We start from the raw sequence: 22,688 nt of genomic DNA on the forward strand, positions 1-22,688 counted from the left end.
CGGTATATATACCATCTGGATGCGGTTAGCGATGTTACTCACATCGTCATACCCCCAATTCCCCAGGCATAATTTTCGCCGTGGCTTCAATTTTTTTCTCGCTGGACGCCGTTGTTCTCATTTCATCAGCGCTGGCAGGCATTTTATACGGTGGGTAGCCTTCGCAATGAGTTGTTTGTCCCATACCCACTAAGCCAGCGTTCTTCAGGTTTTTCAGCCCTCATGTTCATAGGTACCATCTGGGCATTCACCTACAAACATAGCACACGGGACGTCAATTGGACAATGGTTGCAGTTGCCACCCTGCTGTTCTTACTGAGTACCGCGGTTAGCTTGTCACCGCCTACATCTGTTTCCTGCTGAAGTCTCCCAAGGACATAGTCCTAGTTATCATTCGTGTAGAAAATGGACTGGTGAAGTATCGCTACACGTTCCCAGGCGGGCCAGAGGCGTTCCTCGCAGACGTTTCCCAACCAACATTTTTAGCCAAGAATGTGATATACACCTTGCAAACCCTGCTTGGAGACGGGGTAGTGGTGGGTTCGTTTTTATCTGCCAGCTTGAACCCTAGCATCTTATAGAGCTCGCTTTTCCGGAGAAAGATTTATCGATGTTACGTTGTTTGGCAATCTGTCGCGGTCGTCATCTTACCATGCATGATGTGGTGTGGTATCGCAAGTTAGTTTGCAATCACACTTAGGAAGCCATTCGCTCTGATGTCGTCCCGAAGTCTTTGGTATTTTTTGGATCTACGCACCGAATAGTAGCCCTTCCTTCAAATCTTTGCTGGTTTAACTGGGATTTGGATCTTGGTATTCCTCGCCTTTACACTTGCAACTAATTTGTTCAGTTCAGGTAAGTAAACTCCTGTGTATGGACAACATTGAGGCCCTATGCTGATCTGAATATGTTCAGGACTAGTGGCATATCGCATCTGGACGATCGAACGCAAGGTCTCTACAGTTCGTGTTACGAAGCGCAAAATAGGTATTTTGCGGGTGCTTGTCGATGCCGCTATTTTGTACTCTGTGGCGCTCTGCCCCTTCATCACACTATTCGCCTCCAGCACGCCTACTGTATTTTATGTTATGGGAGACTTGGTGATTACATCGTTTACAACTTACCTAATATCAAAAATTAATGAGCTTCAATCAACTAGCTCGTCCCAATCATCTCGATTGCCTTCTACATGGTGTTTATTCGCATCGCAATCAGTAAACACACTCCGGATAGAGGGACCAGTGGGACGGAACGAATAACCACAATACAATTTCGTATACCGCCTCTGCAGAGTGGATTCAGGCAGAACGATATGTCCTTCTGGCCAACAGCTCAGAAGTAATGATACATATATTACCTATCGTTATCCAGCCAACAGAAAGGGACCAGGTAACTGCAATATGGATGAGCAAAACGGAAATGCCAACATCATTGACAAATATCGCGATTCCAGTTGTAAACTGTTTCTTCATATCGATCTCACGGCCGTCGACACCTTTCGCCTTCTCTATACGAAAGATTGCAAGGATGGAAACGGAAACAATGCCAGCCCATAGCATCGACTCTGCAGCAAATCGTCATGGACCTGTCCCAAGTCAATAGTGTTGTTATTCTTGGTGTTTCGTTGGGAGATGCCTCACAAATACGTCGGCCTAAGACGAGCAGAGGGTTATTTGAGGTTGGATTCGAAAGTAGTGACCCGTCTGAGGCAAAGTGCCTCTCAGGTCTATCTTCGAAGCATGGCAGCCTTGTCAGACCTACAATAGTGTCAATTTCGGCCTGCGCTTTGGCCTAGACTTTTGGGCGGAGAACCACGACGAACATCGAAGAGCTCTAAATTTTATATATTTCTTAAGAAATCAACAAAGCAGGTAAACAAATTATACTGTTTCGAATCCAGCTGTTTGCATGACAAGTCAAATGTTAAAGCCAGTGGAAGGAGGAATTTGATGGTGCTCACCCAACTAGTGAAGCATTGCGACACGTTCCCAGGCGGAGCAGAGGCATTTTTCGCAGACGCTTTCCAACAAACATTTTAGCCAATAATGTGATATAAACCTTGCAGACTCTGCTTGGCGACGGGGTAGTGGTGGGTTCAATTTGCGTCTGCCAGCTTGAAACGCTCGTGTATTATAGAACTCGCCTTTGTGGAAAAACATTTATCGCTGTTATGCTGTTTGGAAATCCGTTTGGGATATCATCGGAACGAATGGCAGATGGATGTGTTCAAAGCTTGTCACTGAATGTATGAATGAAGGGGGGAAAGGGGGAGTCGGGAGAGAATGGAGAGGGTTGTATGCCATCAGACCGAGGATGAAACCGCTGTTCAGAAAAATATATTAACAAGCACCCATTCTGCCTGCGGACGATGCTGTCAATACTTGTGTGGACCTGAGCTCGGGTATGAGGTCGACGAATTGCTCACCACGGACTGCGTTCAGTGTCCTCGGAAGTGCATTGCTGACCATAAGGACCAAATGCAGCTCTTCCACTGACAATGACTGCATGTCCTGGAGAATAATGGTTTCTCGAACTCAAAGAAGGATAGATAGACCTCAGGCTCGTTACTGTCTCACTAAGCGAATTTGTTGCATTGCAAAGAGTGGAATCCAGACACGGGGACAATCGCACAACGCGCAGGTAGCCGGTTGCCAAGCGCACACTGACAAAAAGCAAGGAGCGGTGCAGGTGGGGTGCAGGTGGAGCTCGGCCCCGGGTGAGTCAGACGAATTGCTTGCACGGGATTGAATGTCTTGACAATATGTTATATGAAGATCATCGTGCGTAAATTGAACCGCATATAAAATGACAACGAATAGAAACATAAGGAAGAGAGACTACACACGAATGAAAAAGAAGGAATGGCTGTCTTCTTTCTTCCAAAGTGTGGCTATGGGCGACTTGAAGACGGAAACTTGCACATCATGATGACTGCAGAGCACCTAGCTAGCTAGTTGAATCTGCATTTATTATGTGTGAGTTTCACTGCATGTATAAAAACAGACGAGCGAAAACACACCCACCGATACATCATGCTGCTCGGATTTTAATGCAACGGAAGTTGCGAGGTCTAGAGAGGACGAACATAATCATAATGTTGTGGGAGTCGTGTTTGTCAGCATGAGTTATCAAAACAATTCAATATCAATTTTTAAAATCACTTTCATGTTCTATAGGACATTGGGACAGCTGGCTGCTGGCAAATACTCAGTAGTCAGTAGTCAGTACTACAGTGAGGAGGGCCGTTTACAAACACGCTCAGTTAATGGACGCCACTGGAGTCCACGTTTTGGACATGCAGTGCATTATATATGTGACGTGACTCTGTGAGAGCCATCATGATCTATTTTTTTTGGAACCAGTGTACATGATATACAGCGTGTACTTCTAGTACATATAAGCGGCATATGGATGAGCTAGCGATGCTACTCACACTGTCATACATCCCCCACCGGCAGGCATCATTTTTGTCATGGCTTCAATTTTCCTCCCGCTAGATACCGCCGTCCTCATATCATCAGCGGTGGTAGGTATTTTATATGGTGGGTATATCGCAATGAGTTGCCCGTCCCATACCCACTAAGCCAGCGTTCTTCAGGCTTTTCAGCCCTCATGTTCATAGGTACCATCTGGGCATTCACCTACAAACGTCGCATGCGGGATATCAATTGGCCAATGGCTGCGATTGCCACCCTGATGTTCTTACTGAGCACCGTGGTTAGCTGCTCGCTGCTTCCATCCGATTCCATCTGCTGAAGTCTCCAAAGCACATGGTTCCAGTTATAATTCATGCAGAAAATGGACTGGTGAAGTATCGCGACACGTTCCCAGGCGGGCCAGATGCGTTCTTCGCAGACATTTCCCAAGATCAGTCTATAAGAAACTTAAAGGATGTGATATATATCTTGCAGACTCTGATCGGAGACGGAGTAGTGGTGAGTTCATTGTTTGTCTGCCAGCCTGAAACCCTCGTGTCTTATAGCACTCACCTTTCTGGGAAAAGATTTATCGATGTTACATTGTTTGGCAATCTGTCTGGGTTATCATCCTACCATGCATGATGTGGTGCGGTATCGGGGGTTGGTTTGCAATCATGCTCAGGAAGCTATTCGTTCTAACGATGTCCTAAAGTCTCTGGTATTTTTTGGGTCTATAGTAACCCTACAAATGGCTTTAGTACCTTTGCTGGCGAGGCTGGGATTTGGCTATTGACATTCCTTGCCTTTACACTTGCAACTAATTTGTTCAGTTCAGGTGAGCGAACCCCTGTGTATGGACGATGTCGAGGTCACTTACCAATCTGAATGTGCCCAGGACTAGTTGCATATCGCATCTGGACAATCGAACGCAAGGTTTCTACAGTTCGCGTTACGAAGCGCAAAATACCTATATTGCGGGTCCTTGTCGATGCCGCTATTCTGTACTCCGTGGCGCTCTGCCTTGTGATAGCAGTATTGGCCTTCTTGCCTGGTATATCTATTTTTATGGGAGAGCTGGTGATTACGTCGTTCATAAGTCACCTATTATCGAAAATTACTGAGCTTCAATCAACTAGCTCGTCCCGATCATCTCGATCGCGTTCTACATGGTGTTTATTCGCATCGCAATCAATAAACACACTCAGGATGGAGGGACAAGTGAGACAAATCGAAGAACCCCATTTCAACTTCGCATGCAGCATTCGCAGACTGGATACAGGCAGAATGATATGTCATTCTGGCCAACAGCTCAGAAATAACGATACATACATTACTATCGTTAGCCAGCCTGGTTTTTATGTGCCCTAAGGACCCACTCGGGGAGGGAGGGATGAGATGCCTAGTGCGAGAACGGGCGAAAGGACTCGGATGACTGCCATCCTTCTATATGGTGACTTAGGGGAACCTAGCGGTGAGACGGACACAAGACCTCGACGTATGATAAAGCACGAATGCGTAACTGTTTAATTATTTAAATAATTATGTGATACCATCAAGCTTCTCGGCCGCAGTTATACTTACAAAGTTCAAACCCTTACCTTCTAGATCTCCGAATCAGCATCATGCGTTTCGAGAACAGATAGATCCGATAATGACGGCGAGGTATCTGCCAGCTATTAATATCAAACATTATCCTCGGGATGCAGTTTCTTTCATCCCTCCTCCAAGTTGAGTCCAATGGTCATTTCACTGAACAGTCGCTACACCGAAATATGAAGCACGAAGCTTTCGTCCTGTAAACAACTATTTCGTCACGGGGATCCGGTTGCAGATGTAGTAACACTTCAAATCGAAGCTGTACAGCAACCACGTTCAGATAGCAGCTTCACTGGTTCCACAATTGATGATTGAGGATCAGAAGCGCTGGATTTAAATACCCGCTTGATGGATGCTGATTCGGGATCTTCGTGATTATCTTTAAGTTTTGGCGTAATCATGATATACACGGGACTGGACACGGGGCTGGAAAATGCGCCGGCCCTCGTACATCCAAGGGCATCATCTTTGCCATGACTTTTGCACAAGGCATCCCGCTGGATAGCGCTGCGATAATGTCAACAGTACTGGAAGGCATGTTATACGGTCAGTATCTCAATATGTTAGTCCATACCATACCCACCAAGATAGCGCTCGTCAGGGTTTTCTGTCCTCATGTTTATTGGCACCATGTGGGCACTGACCTACAAGCATCACATGCGGGACAGAGTCAATCGCCCAATCACTGTTGTGGCCGTCCTGCTGTTGGTGCTGAGTACCGCGGTTAGCTTCCTACCTTTCACATGCGATGCCGTCTGCTGAAGTCCCTCCAAGCACATGGTCATAGATATTATTCGGATCGAAGACGGATTGGTGAAAAGCAGGGACACGTTCCCAGGCGGGCCAGAGGCGTACTTCGCAGAAATTTCCCTTGGAACATTTGTGGTCAAGAACACAATATACATTTTGCAAACTCTACTTGGCGATGGGGTGGTGGTGGGTTCAATTGTTTATCTGCAAGTTTGAGATTGATATATAAAAGTTTTTGGATAAAGATTTACCGTTGTTACGTCGTTTGGCAAACCGTCTGGGTTATCATCCTACCCAGCATGCTGTGGTGCAGTGTCGCAGGTCGGGTTCCAAATATGCACAGGATCTCGCATACTCTGATGTCGTTTTGAAGTAACTGGTATTTATTCGCTCTACAGTTTTTCGCACACAGCTAGCACCTCCGGAAATGTCTTTAGCCAAGTGACTCGTGAATGGATCTCGGGGTTCTATGCCTTGACACTTGCAGCTAATTTGTTGAGTTCTGGTAAGCGCTCTTCTGTCTGTGCGCGGTGTTGCATCCTCATACCAACCTGAATTTGTTCAGGATTACTGGCGTACCGCATCTGGAAAATCGAACGCAATGTCGCCAATAGTCGCACTACGAAGATCACCACGACAAGTATACTACGTGTGGTCATGGATGCTGCTATTTTGTACTCCATAGCGCTCCTCTGCACGTTAATCGGTTCGATCCGCTCGAACAATGGAGCACTTGTGATGATAGACATAGTGAGTTCACACGACAAACTGTTGAAAAGTACTGACCTTCTGTCAACCAGCTCCCACCGATCATCTCTATTGCTTTCTACACGGTAATCATTCGAATCGCAATCGGTAGAAACAATCGCAGTCATGTTTTGACTGTCCGTGGAGGGTCGACCAGTGAGACGAATCGGGGAAACTTGCAGCAATATCCTTTGAAGCCTCTGCAGGTCCATATATCTCAATTCACGCACAAGGACGATGCCTCGATGTACGGTAATCAGGACCGACCGTCGACAGGCAAGGAGATATTTGTGGAAGGGTCATCTTGCGACGCGTAATCAGATGAATGTAACGACTTGTTGAGAATTGACTGTATCTTGATAGTGTCAGGCGATAACTCGCGGCACGATATCTTGAATAACTCATTGTATTTGTACAGACCACGATTGCATTCAATGTGGAGAACAGAGCTAGACCATCAAGGTTGCGGAAGTATTAATCGCAAACGATTAGGCGGTGGGCATCGGGATCGAGCATTAAGTGTCCTCGCACCAAAATTCACAAAAGAATCCTGATACGTCTCGGTAACGACTGAATGCTATATAAGTCGTCAGATTGTCTCAAAAATGCTATAATCGACAAGATGGGAAGACGCACGAAATTAATCACGCGCCAATATACATGAAAACCATGTGTTGGTCCTAGGGCATGTCCCTGTCGCAAGCCAACGACTGGACTGTTCAGTGCAGCGCTCGGGCAGCTTGCTTGGAATTCATTGTGCCATTCCCGCACAAGTTTTTGTAGAATGCTTCGACTAAGCGCTGAACCGTACTATCGTTGACGCTCCATAGTGTCCCAATTGCACTCTTAATAGCCTAATCCAAATCTTGGAAATTGCCTCAGTGCTCGAAGGGGAAGTATACGAGGATGCGACTTCCTCCTGCTTGGGCTGAAATAGTATGGTTTTGGTACTCGTTGGCATCCGTCAGGCGTGATTTGTGCGGAGGACTTCTCCGTGACCAAGGCATGGGGTTGATTCCGTAATTCAAAGTTGGTTGAAAATCTTCGAACCATCCTAGGGTAATGAAAAGAAGGAGCATGCTGAGCGTAGTCTTCGAAGCGTCTGGTCCTGTGGGTATGATATCATCAGCAGTAACTGGGACACATCTGTGAAATGAATCATCCAGATCCACAGGACGGGCTAGGAAAGTGCATATAATCAGTTAAGGACCGCAGGATAGATCTGTCCATGCGTTCCAAGTACTGGTGAAAGTCAGAGTTATGAAGTCCGGGCCGAGGGGCAAGTTCCGGTACACTCGCGACACACAGTTAAAGTGATAGAATATGACATAGTATATATGCCAGGCGACGATAGACAGGTTGGAACGACGGTTCCATCAGTAGGATAGACCACGCCGTTTTGCGCCTGTTGAGTGTAGAGCCAACAATGTTGAGCAGAAGCCAGCAGACTGCGCTTCAAGTGAGAGAAACCGACCTCCTTTGATTCAGCACGTGGGAGGTTGCGGGTCAATTGTCGATTTGTCGACAGTCCAGTAATTCAATGAAGATTGTGAAGAAACGACCATCTTCCTTTGATAAGTCCGACTGGCCATGGAGAGAGACAACGACACTGCAAAACCATCAAAAACGCTTCAAATCCGGATTCCGCAAGTAGTACAGCTAATTATGTAATACATTTCAGCTTCTCCGCACAAAGTTCAAACTTTCTACGTCTCTGAATCATGATGGGCGGTCATGTTTCAAGTGCACATCATGATAGATCTGATTATCAGCGGGTAGCTTTCTCACCTCCTCCAATGCACTGGTCACATTTCGTTGAAGAGTTACTAAACCGGGTCCGAAATGTTATGTATCAAGCACGAAGCTTTTGTCTTGTAAGCAAATATATCGTTCAAATTCGTTGGGTCCGAGTACTTTCGGTTAATGACACCTTCAAATCAAATTTGCATAACAAACACGTCCAGATACCATCTTCACCGGTTGCGCAACTGATAAGCAAGGACCAGGAGCGCTGAATATTAATACCCCGCCTGATGGTCACGGTTACCGATCTAGGGTCTCCAAGATCAGGATGATGATATATGAAGTTCTGCTAGAACTACGATATACACGACGAATGTGCCAGCCCTTGTACACCCCCAGGGCGTCATCTTCACCATGACTTTTTCAAAAGGCATCCCGTTGGATAGCGCCGCTATTATGTCAACAGTCCTGGAAGGCATGTTATACGGTCAGTATCTCAACAAGTTCGCCCACCCCGCACCCACCAAACTAGTGTACTTCAGGCTTTTCTGTCCTCATGTTTATTGGCACCATTTGGACACTAACCTACAAACGTCACATACGAGACGTGAACCGTCCAATCACTGCTGTGACCGTCCTGCTGTTGGTACTGAGTACCGCGGTTAGCTTCTTGCCTTTGATATCCTATATTATCTGCTGACGTCCTCCAAGCACATGGTCGTAGATATCATTCGGACTGAAGACGGGCTGGTGAAGTACCGCAGCACATTTTCAGGCAGCTCAGCGGCGTTCTTCGCAGACGTTCCCGGAGAAATATTTGTGATCAAGAACGTGATATTCGTTTTGCAAACTTTGGTTGCCGACGGGGTGGTGGTGGGTTCAATCTTGTATTTCAGCATGATATTGATATTGAAAGACAACAAGATCTATCGTTGCTATGTCGTTTGGCAGACCGTTTGGGTTATCATCCTACCAAGCATACTGTGGTGTAGCGTTGCAGGTGATGTTGCAATCACGCACAGGAAGTTGCCTTTTCTGATAACACCCTCGAAGCCATTGGCGTTTATTCAGCTTGTAACTTTTCTCAAGTTGCGCATATAGCTAACATCTCCAGCAACGTCACCGGCCCAGCGACTCGTGAATGGATCTTGACATTTTATGCCTTGGAATTTGTAACGAATTTATTGAGTTCAGGTAAGTATACTTCTACCTGAGCGTGGTGTTGTAGCCTCATATTGAATTTGTTCAGGGTTACTGGCGTTTCGCATCTGGAAAATCGAACGCAGTGTCTCTACCGCTCGCACTACGAAAGTCACCACAACGAGCATATTGCGCGTGGTTGTGGATGCTGCTATTGTGTACTCCATAGCACTCCTCTGCACCCTAATCACTTCCGTCTGCTCGAACAATGGAATATTTGTCATGATAGACATAGTAGGTTCACATATAGCACATATTGTCGAAAGTTACTAAGTAACCTCCGATCAACTAGCTCATGCCAATCATCTCCATTGTTTTCTACATGGTGATGATCCGAATCGCAATCAGTAGAAACAGTCATATTTTGACTGTTCGTGGAGGGTCGACCAGTGAGACGAATCGGGGAAACTTGCAGCAATATCCTTTGAAACCTATGCAGGTCCATATATCTCAGTTCACGCACAATGATGGTGCCTCAATGTACAGAAATGGGAATCAGGACCGACCATCGACAGGCAAGGAGGTGCCTGGGGAAGGGGCATCTTACAACGTGTAATTAAGATGAACGTAATGACTTCACGAAAATCGATTGTATCTTGATAGTACCAGGTGCACATTGTATTTATACAGCGTTTGCATGTGTAGGAGTTGCTCTTCGATGTTATTATTTGAAAGTACAACTGATCATAATGTCCGGCAACCCAGCAAGCAGCCATTCAACTTTAACATTGTCCCATCATGTACGAAGTCGCCGTTGTCATCCTCAGTCGCATCCACGAAGGCACCACGCTGCCTATGAATTCAAAAACAGACAACTGCCGGCCCGAGAAGCAAGCCAGAAAAGAAAAGTGTGTGGTGACCATGAATTCGACACCCTTCAAGAGTTCATTAAGACAACGCATACGACAAGCAACAACGATTGATACAGTAAAATCGAAATACCCGTAGAACGCGGTCAAAACCAGTCTACAGGCAGAAAACACAACCTTCGATGCTCTCCGACATTGATTCCGGTATGCCCTGATGTGGATGGCTGTCGTGATTCCTGATTCGTGATTCGGTGAAAAGGGGTAGAAGGAACATCATGATGGTCTTCATTATGCGTTAAGTCATCATCTTTGCGGGAGCACCCACTGCAGCGTTCCAATGTAAATGGATGTATCAGACTCGATATACATTCTATTTCATTCCGGCTCGTCTGCGACTCAACGTTCCTGTGTTGAAGCGCCATCCAGTCTTTTGTACCTGACATGCCCTTCTATCTGTAAAATACACTTTGCACAGCAGGAATTGTAACAACGCGTAGTTAGCAAGGGAATATAATCGTCCACGATGGGCTCATCATATTACCGTTCGCAAAACCAATCTAAAAGCAGAAACACACCCGGCTGCTTCCATGTTCTCCGGATGTGGTCTGCCCTGCCGATGTGGATAGCCGTTGTGCATCGGGATTCGGTGAAGTAGGGGAAGAAACATAGTCTTCATCACGAATCCATCCATCATCTTTAGCGGGAGCATCTGCTGCAGCGTTCCGCTGTAAAAGGATGCGTGAGATCTAGAAACAGTGACCGAAAATGAGCCGCGCGAACCTCTTTACCCTGTGCGAGAGGAACATCGACGATGGCAGGTGATGTTTGGCCTTTCCGAATGGGCCACCATGATTTGATGGTGGGTGGTGCTGGTGGGGGTCGGGACTAGAAAGAAAATGTAAGTCAAATATGTGATTATGGCAGTCTCCACTCACGTTCTCGTAGGGATTCATATGTGAGCGAGGTAGGGGCGCTGTAGCAGGGAACTGCGAGGGAACCATCAAGTCAACTGGGAAGAAAACAAATAAAGGAAACATACGTCCAGGGGGTTACGAGGCTGATTGTTCTGAATAGGACCAACTGCGTCCGTACGGGAGGAGGGAAGCAGTTTGCGCAGAAAGCGGGGAAAACCTGTGTTCCTTGTAGGCAGAGATGTTGGCGGGCGGTGGATGGGAGATATAACAGGCAATATCACTGGTTGACGGCGCACTGTACGACGTGTTGCGTCGGACTGTAATAAAAGTGGAGTGGCGTTGTGAGTAGAAGAGCTGGACAACCTACATTGAGCATATTAGCGAGGTGTGGACGTTTAGGTTTACTGGTCTGTAAGAGATTTTAGCACGTAAATGATGAATCTATGCAGGTGAATACGTACACTAGGCTGCGCCTTCTCGGCAATTCCGACACTAACGAGGATGTTGGGTGGAATGTTGCATATGTGGATCTTTGGTTCATCATTGGTCGTGTAAGCCAGTTGGCGTGAATCAGGTGAGAGGATGATGGCGATGGGATATTGGATGTCGAATGAAGCGAGTAGCTGGCGGGATTCGAAGGACCAGAGCTTGATGTTGTCGTGGGAAGCACTTGCGAGCAGAACACAATCAAGTGAGAGTGATAAGTCGTGGATTGTGTTGGTGTGCCCTTCGAAGGAATCTCCGACAGTTTCCAGCGTCAAGGCATCAAATTCATAGATTGTCGTGGCGCGGGCATCCGTGAAGCTGAATGCAGTTACAATAGATTTGTCTTTTGTGGTCCAGAATACCGGTACAGAGAACCCGAAACTGTCATGGGAGGTTTTTGATCTCCCTCTAGTGACATCCAATTTTTGTGCTTGGATATCCCACACCTGAAGGCACCGCCCTAGATATAACGACACCGCCAGCTTCTTCGAGTTTTCCGAGAATCGAAATACTGGTGAGCCACCGTAATCATCGCTGAATATGAATGGACCAGCCACTAGTTCGCCTGTGTCCAAGCTCCATATCCGCACCGAAGTATCGAACGAGAAACCGGTCAAACCCGCCAGTAGCGTGCTATCCGCGGAGATATCAATGCGCCAAAGGTGGTCTTCATCCTGAAATGTTCTCACGATCCCCGTCTCAACCTCGCAGACTTTGAGCTTCCGATCACCGAGAGCAGTGACAATCCATCGGTCATCCATTGATACCCCCACTAGCACTGTGGTTGTCTCATTCTCAGAAACCTCCCGAACCTCCTCAATTTCTTTACCCTCCCGCAGGTCCCATCGCCGAATGGTCTTATCCCGTGATCCGCTGATAATTTGCTTGCCGTTGGGGAAATAGGAAATGCACGAAATATTTTTGAACTCGAGAAGCTCAGGCTTGTCATCCGACGTGGTAATAACGTATGGTTGATGACCTTCCAAGGTCATGACCGGTGTCAGAATCGATTTGTTTCCTGCTTTGCCGGGCTGTTTCGAGCTGGAAGCCATGATGGTTGTATCCGCAGAGAGGTTGACAAGTACGACGATTACGTTCGGTGAGTTGTCCTCGTGTGCTGTAGGTCTGACGTTGCCAAGTTTTTTTTTCAAGTCTCGAGAGCCGCCGCACTCTGCCTGCGTACGCCAATCGTCAGGTTATCAGCGCAGGATGCTCAGATAGGATATTCACGTTACCAGGATACCGCTATAGCAAGGATGAAGAGCGATCACCTGGTTGATGGGTGTATACCACCTCTTTATACCCACCCTTCTTATGAAAGCTGTGCGTCGTACAGCCCGTCCCTTTTAAATCCACCCTAGTTCACATCAAACCCGCCCAACCTTTCCGGCCCGATCTTTCGTACACCACCGATCGCAAGCTCTGTCGCCGCATACAGTGCCTTTTCTACAACTTTGGTATGGTCCGCACCGTGTCAAAATCGTGCCATCGTATCTTCCCGAGCGACAGGGAAGCATCGCAGGCGTCGAGGTGGATGCTGTTTCGGAGTACTTAGATGGTAGTGACGATCCAGCGTTCTCTGTTGAATCTGTTGTCACCACGGAGGATTATCTTGTTGTCGAGTGTCGTGTGCCAGTTGTACTGGGAGACATAATGATACGACTTGCGAAGCGGGCTTTTGCTGCATCGGATATGACATGTGTACAAGTCGAGAGGATCAAGGTATGAACCACAACACATATGCATCAGATGATAATAAATACGAGATTGGCAAAAATGTCGACCCAAACAGCAAGTGTCCACTGTGTTTCAACATTCATTTCCTGCGGAGTGATTGCCACAATGGCGCTGAGGGATATTTCAGTCATGCATCAAAGAATCAGGCTGACCGGACGAATACCAAAGGAGCTCATCCTCTCAGGCGCCCCCCTCTGCAATTATGACTATGCAGAAGATCTCGACCTTCATATTGCAACCGTTTGGACACTTGACACTTATAGGAGGTCCTCGCATTGTTTCTTTCAGTGTAGATTGCTGTAAAAACACTTCTGTAACTTGCGACGCTTTAGACCAATGTAGTAGAGTCGAGAGAACCGACCATCAGGGATGTGTGTTGATAAGCCCTGCGCTCTAGGGCTTAGTGACCACGGGTTCGATAACAGTCCTGATAGTACAACACATGCGACGAGCAACAATTACATACCATATAACTGAGTAAACACGTTCGAAATCTGTCTAAAAGCAGAAACACAATCGACCGCTGCCATGCTCTCCACTGTTGATCTGCCCTCCTGTGGGTGGCTGTCGTGAATCGAGATTCAGTGAAGGAGGGGGAGAAACATAATCTTCATCACGAATCCATTTATCATCTTTGCTGGGAACATCTGCTGCAGCGTTCCACTGTAAATCGATGCGTGAGATGTAAAAAAGTGACCGAAAATGACACGTGCGAACCTCTTTACCCTGTGCGAGAGGAACGTTGATGATAGCTGGCAATGTCTGACCTTTCCAAATGGGCCACCATGATTTGGTGGTGGGTGGTGCTGGTGGGGATCGGGACTAGAAAGCAAATATAAGTCGAATATGTGATTATGGCAGTCCCACTTACATTCTTGTGGGGATTTATATGTGAATGAGGTAGGGGCACTGTAGCAGGGAACTGCGAAGGAATCGTTAACTCAACTGCGAAGAAAAAAAAACAGAGAAAGGAAACACACATCCAAGCGATTACGAGGCTCATCGGTGTGAATTGGATGAACCACGTTAGTGTGTGAGGAGGAAACGAGTTTGCGCAGAAAACGAAGGAAAGCATGCGGGTCCCTTGCAATAGGCAGGGGAATTTGCGGGCGGGAAATGGGAGATTTAACAGGCACCGTCACTGATTTTCTGCGCATGGTACGACGAATTGTATTGGACTATAATGAAGGATGGTGAGGTGTAAGTGAGAAAAAAAGCAGGACAACGTACATTGAGTAGACGAGTGAGGCGTGAACGTCCAGGTTTCTTGATCTGTAAGTTTTTTAGCACATAAACGATAAATCCATGTGGCGAATACTGTGCCTCTTTTGCATGGCTGATCCTAGCAATGACATTGGCTGGAATTTTGCACACACGAATCTTTGGTACACCCCAGGGCGCGTAAGCCAATTTGCGTGAATCCGGCGAGAGGATGAGGGCGAAGGGATTTTGGACATTGAATGAAGCAAGGAGCTGGCGGGACTCGAAGGACCAGAGCTTGATGGTGCCATCGAGAGAAGCACTGGCGAGAAGGGCACAATCAAAAGAGAGCGCTAGACCGGTTATCTTCTTGGTGTGCCCTTGGAAGGAATCTCCGACAGTCTCCAACGTCGACGCGTCAAATTCATGGATCGTCGATGCGGGGTCATCCGTGAAGCTGAACGCAGCTATGATGGATTGGTCTTTTTTTGTCCAGAATACCGGCAAAGAGACCCAACAACGTTCAAGAGTAGATTTTCCTCTAGATCTAGTGACTTTCAAGTTCTGTGCTTGAACGTCCCACACCTGAAGACACTGCGCCTGATTTGACAACACCGCCAGCTTCCTTGAGTTTGCCGAGAATCGAAGTGCTTGTACGCCAGAAATATCATCGCTGAATTCGAATGGACCAGCGACGAGTTCGCTTGTGTCCAGGCTCCATATCCGTGCTGTAGAACCAAACGATGCACCCGCCAGCAGTGTGCTGTCTGCTGAGATGTCGATGCACCAAACAGGGGCCTTAGGAAATTGCCGCATCTGTGCCGCACCCTGCTGCACCCTACTCAACAATGTCTTATATGCCTCTTAAATGCGTCTATGTCGTACGCAACTGTCTGAAATATGATTTAAGAATAAGTAATACAATATTCCAGGTGTTTGTGTAGGGCTAACAGTGGTACTACAGTGATATATGTACTTGATGGGTGCGGCAGTGATGCGGTAGTGGTGCGGCAGTGATGCGGTAGTGATGCGGCAGTGGTGCGGCAGTGGCTGTGCACTACCGCACCACTGCACCGACACCAAACCACCCTTCTTATCAAGTCCACTTGCAGCACCGTTATGAGCAGCTGCGCGAAACTTGGTGAGAAGACTCAACGACCCCTCACACAGGCTCGCGCCTGTCAGGTTTGGCACCTCGATGCCTCCGCTTATCATTCAACACCTGTCTTTGCTGGTTGCATGCCTTGCCTGACTTCACTGTCACACATCTCCTCGACCACGTTCTGCAGCAACCTGTGCAAACGGATACCGGGGCTTTAAGGTATGTATGTCATATTTGTGTGGCCTTTTGTCCTTGCAAACTGAGTCTCGTTCATTTCAGAGTACAAACTACTGCTACGAGGCCCCAGCCTATGAAGCCTTGTGTATCTTCCTTGGTCGTGGCCGCGGTTTGGTTTTTTTGGTGTGTTTCTCTTTCTTAACTATGTCAGGCTCACTTCCCTCGCTAAAGTTCGGTCCGCACTATTAGTCGAACCATGTCAGACTGATCCGCGATGAAAAGCGATGATGACGCACGTCTACTTCTCCTTCAAATTCCGGTGCGTATGAATCTCGGTCGCCATGATTCCAGTGCTCAGGGAGGCCCTCATAGGGATTCCATCGCTCTTGGTGTGCACCAGCATCTTTGCCCCATTGTTCATTTCCTGCAGCTCCTGCAGCCAACGAGAGCTCGAACATCCGCTGTTCCAGTATGCCAAGACACTCCAAGTCGACGTCTATGTCCATCGAGGTCAGATCATAGCTGAGTTGGAGGTCAAGCCAGGCAGCCTGGAGAATCGCGTTTTCTCGCTCTTCCGGAGTAGGAACTGAGTCCATGCCAGGTCCTGACGAGCGACGTTCAATGAGGATATTTTCGGCTGGCTCCTGGAGTAAGTTTTTCTTGCGCTTCGAAACTACGATAGTGCAAGCATGTGCATATGTAGCACAGTTTAGCCAATTGATAATTCGTTCAGCTGCACCAGGGACATTTCGGTAAATCCAGTTTGCAATATGAGCACAGTCTGTGAGTGACAGATCACCGCAATACGGGACTGTAGTGTGCCTACGACCTGATTTCTCTGACAGGTCAGCGAGATATCCAAGAACTGGGACTGTGTCGCGCATTTTCACAGGATCCGGCTGCTCAAGAATATCTGTAAGGAGTTGAGTGTGAGGAGCCAATGCTTCGTCGATATTAATGCTGTAGGGTATATTCCTAAAGTTTGCAATGACATCCTCATGCTGGGGAACTTCGTGAGCGTGAGTCCATTTCCCGAGCTATGGTTTTTGAATATGTTAAAGTCTGACATATACCCACAAGAGTTACACACCCGGATCATGCGGCGACGTTTACGATCTCCATAGAGAGCATCAACTATATCTCCCTCGCCAACCTCACCTGGAGGTTGAGTGGTACCGAGTTTGAAAGAACAGTGCCTCCACCATTTGACGGTGAACGATGTCCTCAGACTTCCAGACACACGCTGACATGACTTTATCCTGACAGGATACCAGTATTTGCCATGGCGTGCTAGTGCCCCCTTCCCTGGTCTGCATATAATTGATGAGTTCCCGTTCACTATATAAATATCTAGGCAAACTTACAACAAGCGCTTCACCATAGGAATCGTGACGTGGCGGGAAATACTACGACGATATAACATTGTGAATCTCGATGCAACAAATAAAGAAACTCACCGCTCAGGCCGTCTAATTTGCGAGAGTGATACACGATCACTATATGGCGCACAGTCAGGAGCATCACAGTAAAATGACTGCTTTTTTGTCAAGTTACTTGCCCGACCATCCCTCTGGCAAGCTACGTGAGACCAGCGCTCGCAGTTATCACACTGAATTGCCACTTCGCTCTCTTGCTGGAGATCTCCATGTTCCCGGCTTCCACACCGACAGTAGAACTCGTATTCTTGGGATAGAGGTGGTGGTTTGACCTCCTGGATTTCATCATCATCGCTATCTAGGACATTCAACTGTACCCTCTTTCGTTTCGGTGGTCTCGGCTGTGAAATCGGTGGGGGGGGCAATGAACTTTCCACGGTGGGTTTGTGAGATACATAGTCCACATATTTTGACGAGTTTGTTTGATCCAGGGCCCAGAACCGCTCATCTGACGGAATCGGGAGAATGTCACCGTGCAATTGAATTTCCCGGGGTATTGACAGTTCGCTATCAGTCAACTGGCTGCCATTATGTGCGTTGACAAACTCGATGTTCAACATCTGCTGCGCTAATGCCATCTGGTGTCGTGAAAAGTATCGTTGAGCTTCGGTCCCTCCACGAAGATGGTAAATCACAGCGCAAGTGTTGAATCGAGGGGGTGGGGATATCAGGCGATGTGTGCCTGCGACGTGGGTGGTTGTTTTTGCCTTCCTATCCAATGTCGCATAACCACCAAACTTTATCCCGTCGTAGTCATAGATGCGTTTGTCGGGAGTGGCATAACGAGCAATGAAATGACTGGTGCCTGGACTAAAGAATGCTCGCCCAACAATATCATATACAACACCTTGACGCTCCTCTGCCTTTCCGTCTAGTGGTCGAATCGTCTGCGGGAAGTGCCACGATGAGCCGTTGTTATCATGCCCTTGGATGTCTTGATCGTCGTTTTCAATTATTAATGTGACGGGTATATGTGAGCAAAATTTGAGACAAGTGGCTGCCCCGTTGCACAACACGTCACCATCCAATACACACCAGCAGGAACGTGATTTCTCGGGTGGCTTCTTGACCTGGATTAAGTGTCGAAACCATTTGCTCACATCCCCGTCAAACTGCTCTGCCATAGATCTTCCCAATTGGTGATGAAAGACGGTCCTAGGCTTGCGGACAATTTGCCAGTGCCGATCTTGCATGAACGTCGATTCGTTAGAGAGTGAACCGGAGCATGAGCGAACATCAATCATGTGAAGATGGAAGTAGCCATGCATGAATTTAATAGGACAGTTTCGTGGATAGTCGAGCAATGATCCTAACCAAGTCTGCAACATAAGTGTTCTGTTAAGGATGTGACCACAATAGTTCGTTTCGTTACATACAAAGATTGGTTCGAAAGAGTCTACGTCCGAGATTATATTCTTGTCGAAGAGGTCTTTTCTAAGACTATCGCGCTGCACAATCAACATACCAACAATATCATCTGGTGCTGAGGGATCGGGGCCTTGCACCACAGTGCGAGCGTTGAGGGCATGACTGAGGAGTGAAAGCGAGTCTTCATCAGTCAACTCTGACATTCGAGGGCTGAATGATGTCTCGAAATCTCGTGAGGCAGCAGCGAAAAGGAGTTCGAGTGAAGTATCAAGCCAACATGAGTTGTTAGACCACTTATAGGATGCTCGTTTGATGTCATTTAGGCGGGGTCGTTTCGTCGGAGACAATGATGTGTCATGTAGGGTCTCTCCATTGGTAGAGTGATTGCCGAGTAATTGACGAGCTGTATCAGGGGGGCGACCATCATTTCGAGTTCGTTTTTTGGCTGCGATCTTGTCGGGTGCACGAGAAGGATGTGTAGTGCCAAGCTCGGCTTTCCATTTCTGCCAGAACTGCCGCATATTTCCGTAGAAAAGAGGAATCCCAGCTGGGTTAGTGATTAGTGAGCATATATGTCTGTGAGGGCATTCACGCACAAGAATTACCAGCCAATTGCAGCTGCCAATACTCAGAAAATGCTCGCAGTGCATGTAATCCAGCCACGAAGCTATGAAACTTGCCAAGGCCACAGTATATCCGCCAATGCATTGCCTCCTCCGCATTGGTGGTGTCCTCGAGATTATACCAGAGATTATCTGGCATGCGCCGAAAGGGAGCAAACAACATTTCAGCACGCCCATCTGCCATCCACCAGTTCAACCAGTCCTCAGCCTTGGGGTAGTCACGAATGAGAGAGGATGAGATAGACTTGAACGTCGCAAGGTCTTGACACTGCAGGAGCTGCAGCACACGGTCTTCGAACACATCTGCAAGTGCAGGAGGGACGACACCACTAATTTTTTTGACACGAGTGACCTGTGCACGAAAATGTTGGTGGCAGCCCTTCAGTAGACCCCTGGCAGCTTCTGCGAGTTCTTCAGCTGGGCGAGTATTATCTTCACGAACCATCCAGAATTCTACATATGCATTGATGAAGCCTGCTCGCTCTGCCTGGCTGAAATCAACGACCTATAGAAAATGAACTCGTGAGGAATTGGTGTCACTACGTTCGACATCATGCACTCACATTCGCAAAAAGATCGTCAGTGAGAATAATGTTCTGCCTTTCATACTCCCCTGCCATTGTTTCAAATAGTGCACGGAAATGATGACGGTAGTGTGCTTCGGTGCCACCATTCGACCACGTCATTACACCTGGCACCCAGCATTGCAGAGCATCACTGAAGACCGAGCTTATGATTAATAGATCATTACGCTCAGCCCAAAACCCATGGGCAGCATCAGATATAATGCCATTACTGTGATTCTTGACAAGAAACGACAACATGGTGGGTGACTGCGTGATGACAACTGCGACGGGATCGAAGGTGTGGAAAATAACGAAATTAGGATGCTGGCGCTGGAACTCCGTGAACTCTGCAATAATGTCCTTCCCTCGGCTCATCGCGAAAACCTTTTTTCTCTCAAGGTTCACCCTGGCTGTGTTCAGAAGCACTGGAGATATGACCGCAATTGACTCCTGGGGTCCATTGATGCCTGGGCGGCCCATCAAAAGCTGTGTTGCGCCCATGCGGGGGTGCTCCTCGATGACTTGCTGGAAGAGATCCGATTCCACTCTCGTCAGATGCAATCGTCGCGGTGGGCGAAGGTGGTTGTGAAAGCCACGATGAACGAAGCACACACCGCCCGCAAATTTGAAAAGGTCGTAAATTATACCGCAGTGATTATGGACGAGCATGGCACCACACGAGCATGTTGTCTCAAGCTGCCTCGTAATGAGTTTCTTCGTCGTTGTAGGGCGGATGACAATGGCACATGATCCACCCTTGGATTCATGGTTGGTGCATATAATTACACCGTGGCAACGTCTACGACTACGCACACCGTCTTGCCACTGTAACGCATCGAGTGAGCCTTTATGTCGAGGAGCACCTACGCCCTCACAAGCCCAGTGGACGTGGAAATTGTTGACCTCGGGCCGTTTGGCATCTTCATGCGAGTAGGTGCGCACAATGTGGCCGTCAGGCCAGACATCCCACTCGGTATTACCACTGGTAGGTACCTGGGGCTGAGGTTTAGGTGCCCTTGGTTCAGAGACAGCAAAGGTGTGCGTAGCCTTTCGTCCATGTGGCTCGTCAATAGGAAATCGCACATTTCCATGAGGCTGATCTCGCGCCTCATTTGGTGGTGGTTGGTTGGCAAGTGCGAGCTGTGATGGGGCGGGTGGTTGTTGTACAGTCGGAGTGGTGTGAGCATTCGAGGTATAGTGCTGCGACTCGAGCCTTTGATTTTGCGTGTCAAAAACACGGACGGTAACTGAAGTCATCAGATAAAGAATTGGCGTAGTGAAAGAGAAGGGCTGAAAAATGCTTACCATCAACACGAACATGTTCATTGGGAGTATCAGTGAGAGATTGCGCAGTCACAGTTTCTGTGCGATTACAACCGGAGGCTGGAGGCCATGATTCAGGATGCCCGGTCTCTGAGCAGCCATTAGGTCACGCACCTTCCTTGGCACTATGGGTCACACCCGTGGTATTGGGTTGTGTTGTATCACGCTCGCATGGCGTCCCGCGCCGAAATAATTGACGGATAAAACTCTGGAAGATACAATGATGCAATCAGCAGAATTCACGAATTAAAGTCCTTTCACGTACCAAAATCATCCTTACGACTAGGGCTGTATAACAACAGCATTCAGGCAAACATCGAGTCTCGCTCAAGATGCAATGATAAGCGTGATACTGCAAAGATCGATGCCCATCCCTCGATATTAGTGGCTGTGCCATTGAGGGGTGGTGCGACGTGCACATGGTAATATGGAGCTTGTCAAGGGAGACAGGCCGTTGCGAGGTGGGTGCTGTAGACAGTCTGAATGTTAGTGTCTCATATATATACAGTATACTAAGACTCACCTTGATTGGAAGCTGCCGCACCCAGTACCGCATCCGTGCCGCAACATGCTCAAAATCGTTCTCTGAATTCAGACTCTCAAATGCATTAGTGTGAAGTGGATAATTAAGGAGTCGGACGAGAAACACTCCTAGTTCATTTATTTGGTGCACGAGAACAGTGCAGGCCGAAAATAAGTGTAGTACTTATGATTTAGTATGGGTGCGACAGTGGTGCGGTAGGGTGCGGCAAGTTGCGGCAGTGATGCGGCAATTTACCTGAGCCCACCAAACAGGGTCTTCATCATGAAATGTTCTCACGATCCCCGTCTCAACCTCACATACTTTGAGCTGCCGACCAGCAGCAGTGACAGCCCATCTGCCATCCCTTGATACCCCCACAGCTTTTATACGATCTTCACAAACCTCCCGAGCTTCCTTAATTTCCTTACCGATACCATCCCGCAGGTCCCATCGCCGAATGGTCTTATCCCATGATCCGCTGATCATTTGCCTGTCGTTGGGGAAATAGGAAATGCATGAAACATGTTTGTACTCGCCATGATCGCCATCCGGCGAGGGAAAAACCAATGGTGGATGGCCCTCCAAGGTCATAACTGGTAGTTATCTGGGTGTGTCCGGTGAGCTGTCCTTGTTTGCTGTAGGACTGACGTTCAGCGATTTTGAAGTTTGACTCGTTCTGAAGCTGCTGCACTTTGCCTGATCGTCAGATCATCAGCACAGGATGCTCAGATAGGGTATTCACGTTACCAGGATGCAAGCAAGGACGAAGATCGATGGCCTGATGGGCGTACCTCGTTATATCTCCCCTCCTTCATTGCTGTGCGTTGTATAGCATATGATTTGTAACTCATCCGTTCATCAAACCTACTGTCCCTTTAAAGCTTAGGGTAAGAATGCCATCAGAAGATGATGACGCTGAGTGCGGTGCAAATCTGATCGTTCTCATTTCTCTGTGCCTCAAACTGGGAC

General features: G+C 47.7%; 7 protein-coding genes across 7 annotated transcripts; 4 read left to right on the forward strand and 3 right to left on the reverse strand.

The window, feature by feature from the left end:
• Nucleotides 1-222: 222 nt before the first annotated feature.
• DEU56DRAFT_941381 (uncharacterized protein) lies at nucleotides 223-1,417 on the forward strand (the record flags this gene model as incomplete). Its single annotated transcript, XM_041358920.1, has 5 exons — nucleotides 223-327; nucleotides 375-536; nucleotides 768-855; nucleotides 916-1,100; nucleotides 1,160-1,417. The coding sequence occupies 5 exons, from the start codon at nucleotides 223-225 to the stop codon at nucleotides 1,340-1,342; spliced, it is 723 nt and encodes a 240-aa protein (XP_041209748.1). The 3' UTR covers nucleotides 1,343-1,417.
• A 1,757-nt stretch (nucleotides 1,418-3,174) lies between these two features.
• Nucleotides 3,175-5,017, forward strand: DEU56DRAFT_283837 (uncharacterized protein). The gene is made up of 7 exons (XM_041345472.1): nucleotides 3,175-3,542; nucleotides 3,599-3,717; nucleotides 3,768-3,935; nucleotides 4,004-4,079; nucleotides 4,132-4,254; nucleotides 4,315-4,496; nucleotides 4,556-5,017. Exons 1-7 carry the CDS (start codon nucleotides 3,473-3,475, stop codon nucleotides 4,736-4,738), a joined length of 921 nt encoding a protein of 306 aa, XP_041209749.1. The 5' UTR covers nucleotides 3,175-3,472; the 3' UTR covers nucleotides 4,739-5,017.
• A 355-nt stretch (nucleotides 5,018-5,372) lies between these two features.
• On the forward strand, nucleotides 5,373-6,868 carry DEU56DRAFT_283853 (uncharacterized protein). Its single transcript, XM_041345473.1, has 8 exons — nucleotides 5,373-5,561; nucleotides 5,617-5,738; nucleotides 5,790-5,951; nucleotides 6,011-6,086; nucleotides 6,139-6,270; nucleotides 6,331-6,381; nucleotides 6,436-6,515; nucleotides 6,566-6,868. Exons 1-8 carry the CDS (start codon nucleotides 5,489-5,491, stop codon nucleotides 6,827-6,829), a joined length of 960 nt encoding a protein of 319 aa, XP_041209750.1. The 5' UTR covers nucleotides 5,373-5,488; the 3' UTR covers nucleotides 6,830-6,868.
• A 1,343-nt stretch (nucleotides 6,869-8,211) lies between these two features.
• DEU56DRAFT_283900 (uncharacterized protein) lies at nucleotides 8,212-10,094 on the forward strand. The gene is made up of 7 exons (XM_041345474.1): nucleotides 8,212-8,742; nucleotides 8,798-8,916; nucleotides 8,967-9,128; nucleotides 9,180-9,255; nucleotides 9,309-9,449; nucleotides 9,505-9,689; nucleotides 9,748-10,094. The coding sequence occupies exons 1-7, from the start codon at nucleotides 8,670-8,672 to the stop codon at nucleotides 10,009-10,011; spliced, it is 1,020 nt and encodes a 339-aa protein (XP_041209751.1). The 5' UTR covers nucleotides 8,212-8,669; the 3' UTR covers nucleotides 10,012-10,094.
• A 312-nt stretch (nucleotides 10,095-10,406) lies between these two features.
• On the reverse strand, nucleotides 10,407-11,265 carry DEU56DRAFT_900785 (uncharacterized protein; the record flags this gene model as incomplete). The annotated part of the gene is made up of 4 exons (XM_041356525.1): nucleotides 10,407-10,507; nucleotides 10,590-10,989; nucleotides 11,045-11,149; nucleotides 11,200-11,265. 3 exons carry the CDS (start codon nucleotides 11,263-11,265, stop codon nucleotides 10,822-10,824), a joined length of 339 nt encoding a protein of 112 aa, XP_041209752.1. The 3' UTR covers nucleotides 10,407-10,507; nucleotides 10,590-10,821.
• A 2,581-nt stretch (nucleotides 11,266-13,846) lies between these two features.
• On the reverse strand, nucleotides 13,847-15,393 carry DEU56DRAFT_283933 (uncharacterized protein; the record flags this gene model as incomplete). Its single annotated transcript, XM_041345475.1, has 6 exons — nucleotides 13,847-14,064; nucleotides 14,119-14,223; nucleotides 14,273-14,323; nucleotides 14,382-14,579; nucleotides 14,632-14,673; nucleotides 14,725-15,393. Coding segments are annotated over 6 exons (1,230 nt in total), but the record flags the coding sequence as incomplete, so codon positions are not given.
• Nucleotides 15,394-16,125: 732 nt separating this feature from the next.
• DEU56DRAFT_734734 (uncharacterized protein) lies at nucleotides 16,126-21,130 on the reverse strand (the record flags this gene model as incomplete). The annotated part of the gene is made up of 6 exons (XM_041348401.1): nucleotides 16,126-16,917; nucleotides 16,971-17,239; nucleotides 17,372-18,635; nucleotides 18,693-19,231; nucleotides 19,281-19,812; nucleotides 19,871-21,130. 6 exons carry the CDS (start codon nucleotides 21,128-21,130, stop codon nucleotides 16,126-16,128), a joined length of 4,656 nt encoding a protein of 1,551 aa, XP_041209754.1.
• Between the last annotated feature and the right edge of the window lie 1,558 nt (nucleotides 21,131-22,688).

This window comes from Suillus clintonianus (genome assembly GCF_016758775.1).
Source record: "Suillus clintonianus strain FC179 chromosome Unknown DEU56scaffold_26, whole genome shotgun sequence".
Taxonomy (NCBI): domain Eukaryota; kingdom Fungi; phylum Basidiomycota; class Agaricomycetes; order Boletales; family Suillaceae; genus Suillus; species Suillus clintonianus.

What these genes read in the sequence shown, in the direction of transcription:
- DEU56DRAFT_283853 (XM_041345473.1), top strand. Translation starts at nt 5,489, where the DNA reads ATGACTTTTGCACAAGGCATCCCGCTGGATAGCGCTGCGATAATGTCA. An exon ending in TACTTGGCGATGGGGTGGTG is followed by an intron (nt 5,952 to 6,010) that starts GTGGGTTCAATT and finishes TTTTGGATAAAG; the next exon opens with ATTTACCGTTGTTACGTCGT. An exon ending in GCTGTGGTGCAGTGTCGCAG is followed by an intron (nt 6,087 to 6,138) that starts GTCGGGTTCCAA and finishes GTCGTTTTGAAG; the next exon opens with TAACTGGTATTTATTCGCTC.
- DEU56DRAFT_283837 (XM_041345472.1), top strand. Translation starts at nt 3,473, where the DNA reads ATGGCTTCAATTTTCCTCCCGCTAGATACCGCCGTCCTCATATCATCA. An exon ending in TGTTCTTACTGAGCACCGTG is followed by an intron (nt 3,718 to 3,767) that starts GTTAGCTGCTCG and finishes AAGTCTCCAAAG; the next exon opens with CACATGGTTCCAGTTATAAT. An exon ending in CTATTTTTATGGGAGAGCTG is followed by an intron (nt 4,497 to 4,555) that starts GTGATTACGTCG and finishes TCAATCAACTAG; the next exon opens with CTCGTCCCGATCATCTCGAT.
- DEU56DRAFT_283900 (XM_041345474.1), top strand. Translation starts at nt 8,670, where the DNA reads ATGACTTTTTCAAAAGGCATCCCGTTGGATAGCGCCGCTATTATGTCA. An exon ending in AACGAATTTATTGAGTTCAG is followed by an intron (nt 9,450 to 9,504) that starts GTAAGTATACTT and finishes GAATTTGTTCAG; the next exon opens with GGTTACTGGCGTTTCGCATC. An exon ending in TATTTGTCATGATAGACATA is followed by an intron (nt 9,690 to 9,747) that starts GTAGGTTCACAT and finishes CCGATCAACTAG; the next exon opens with CTCATGCCAATCATCTCCAT.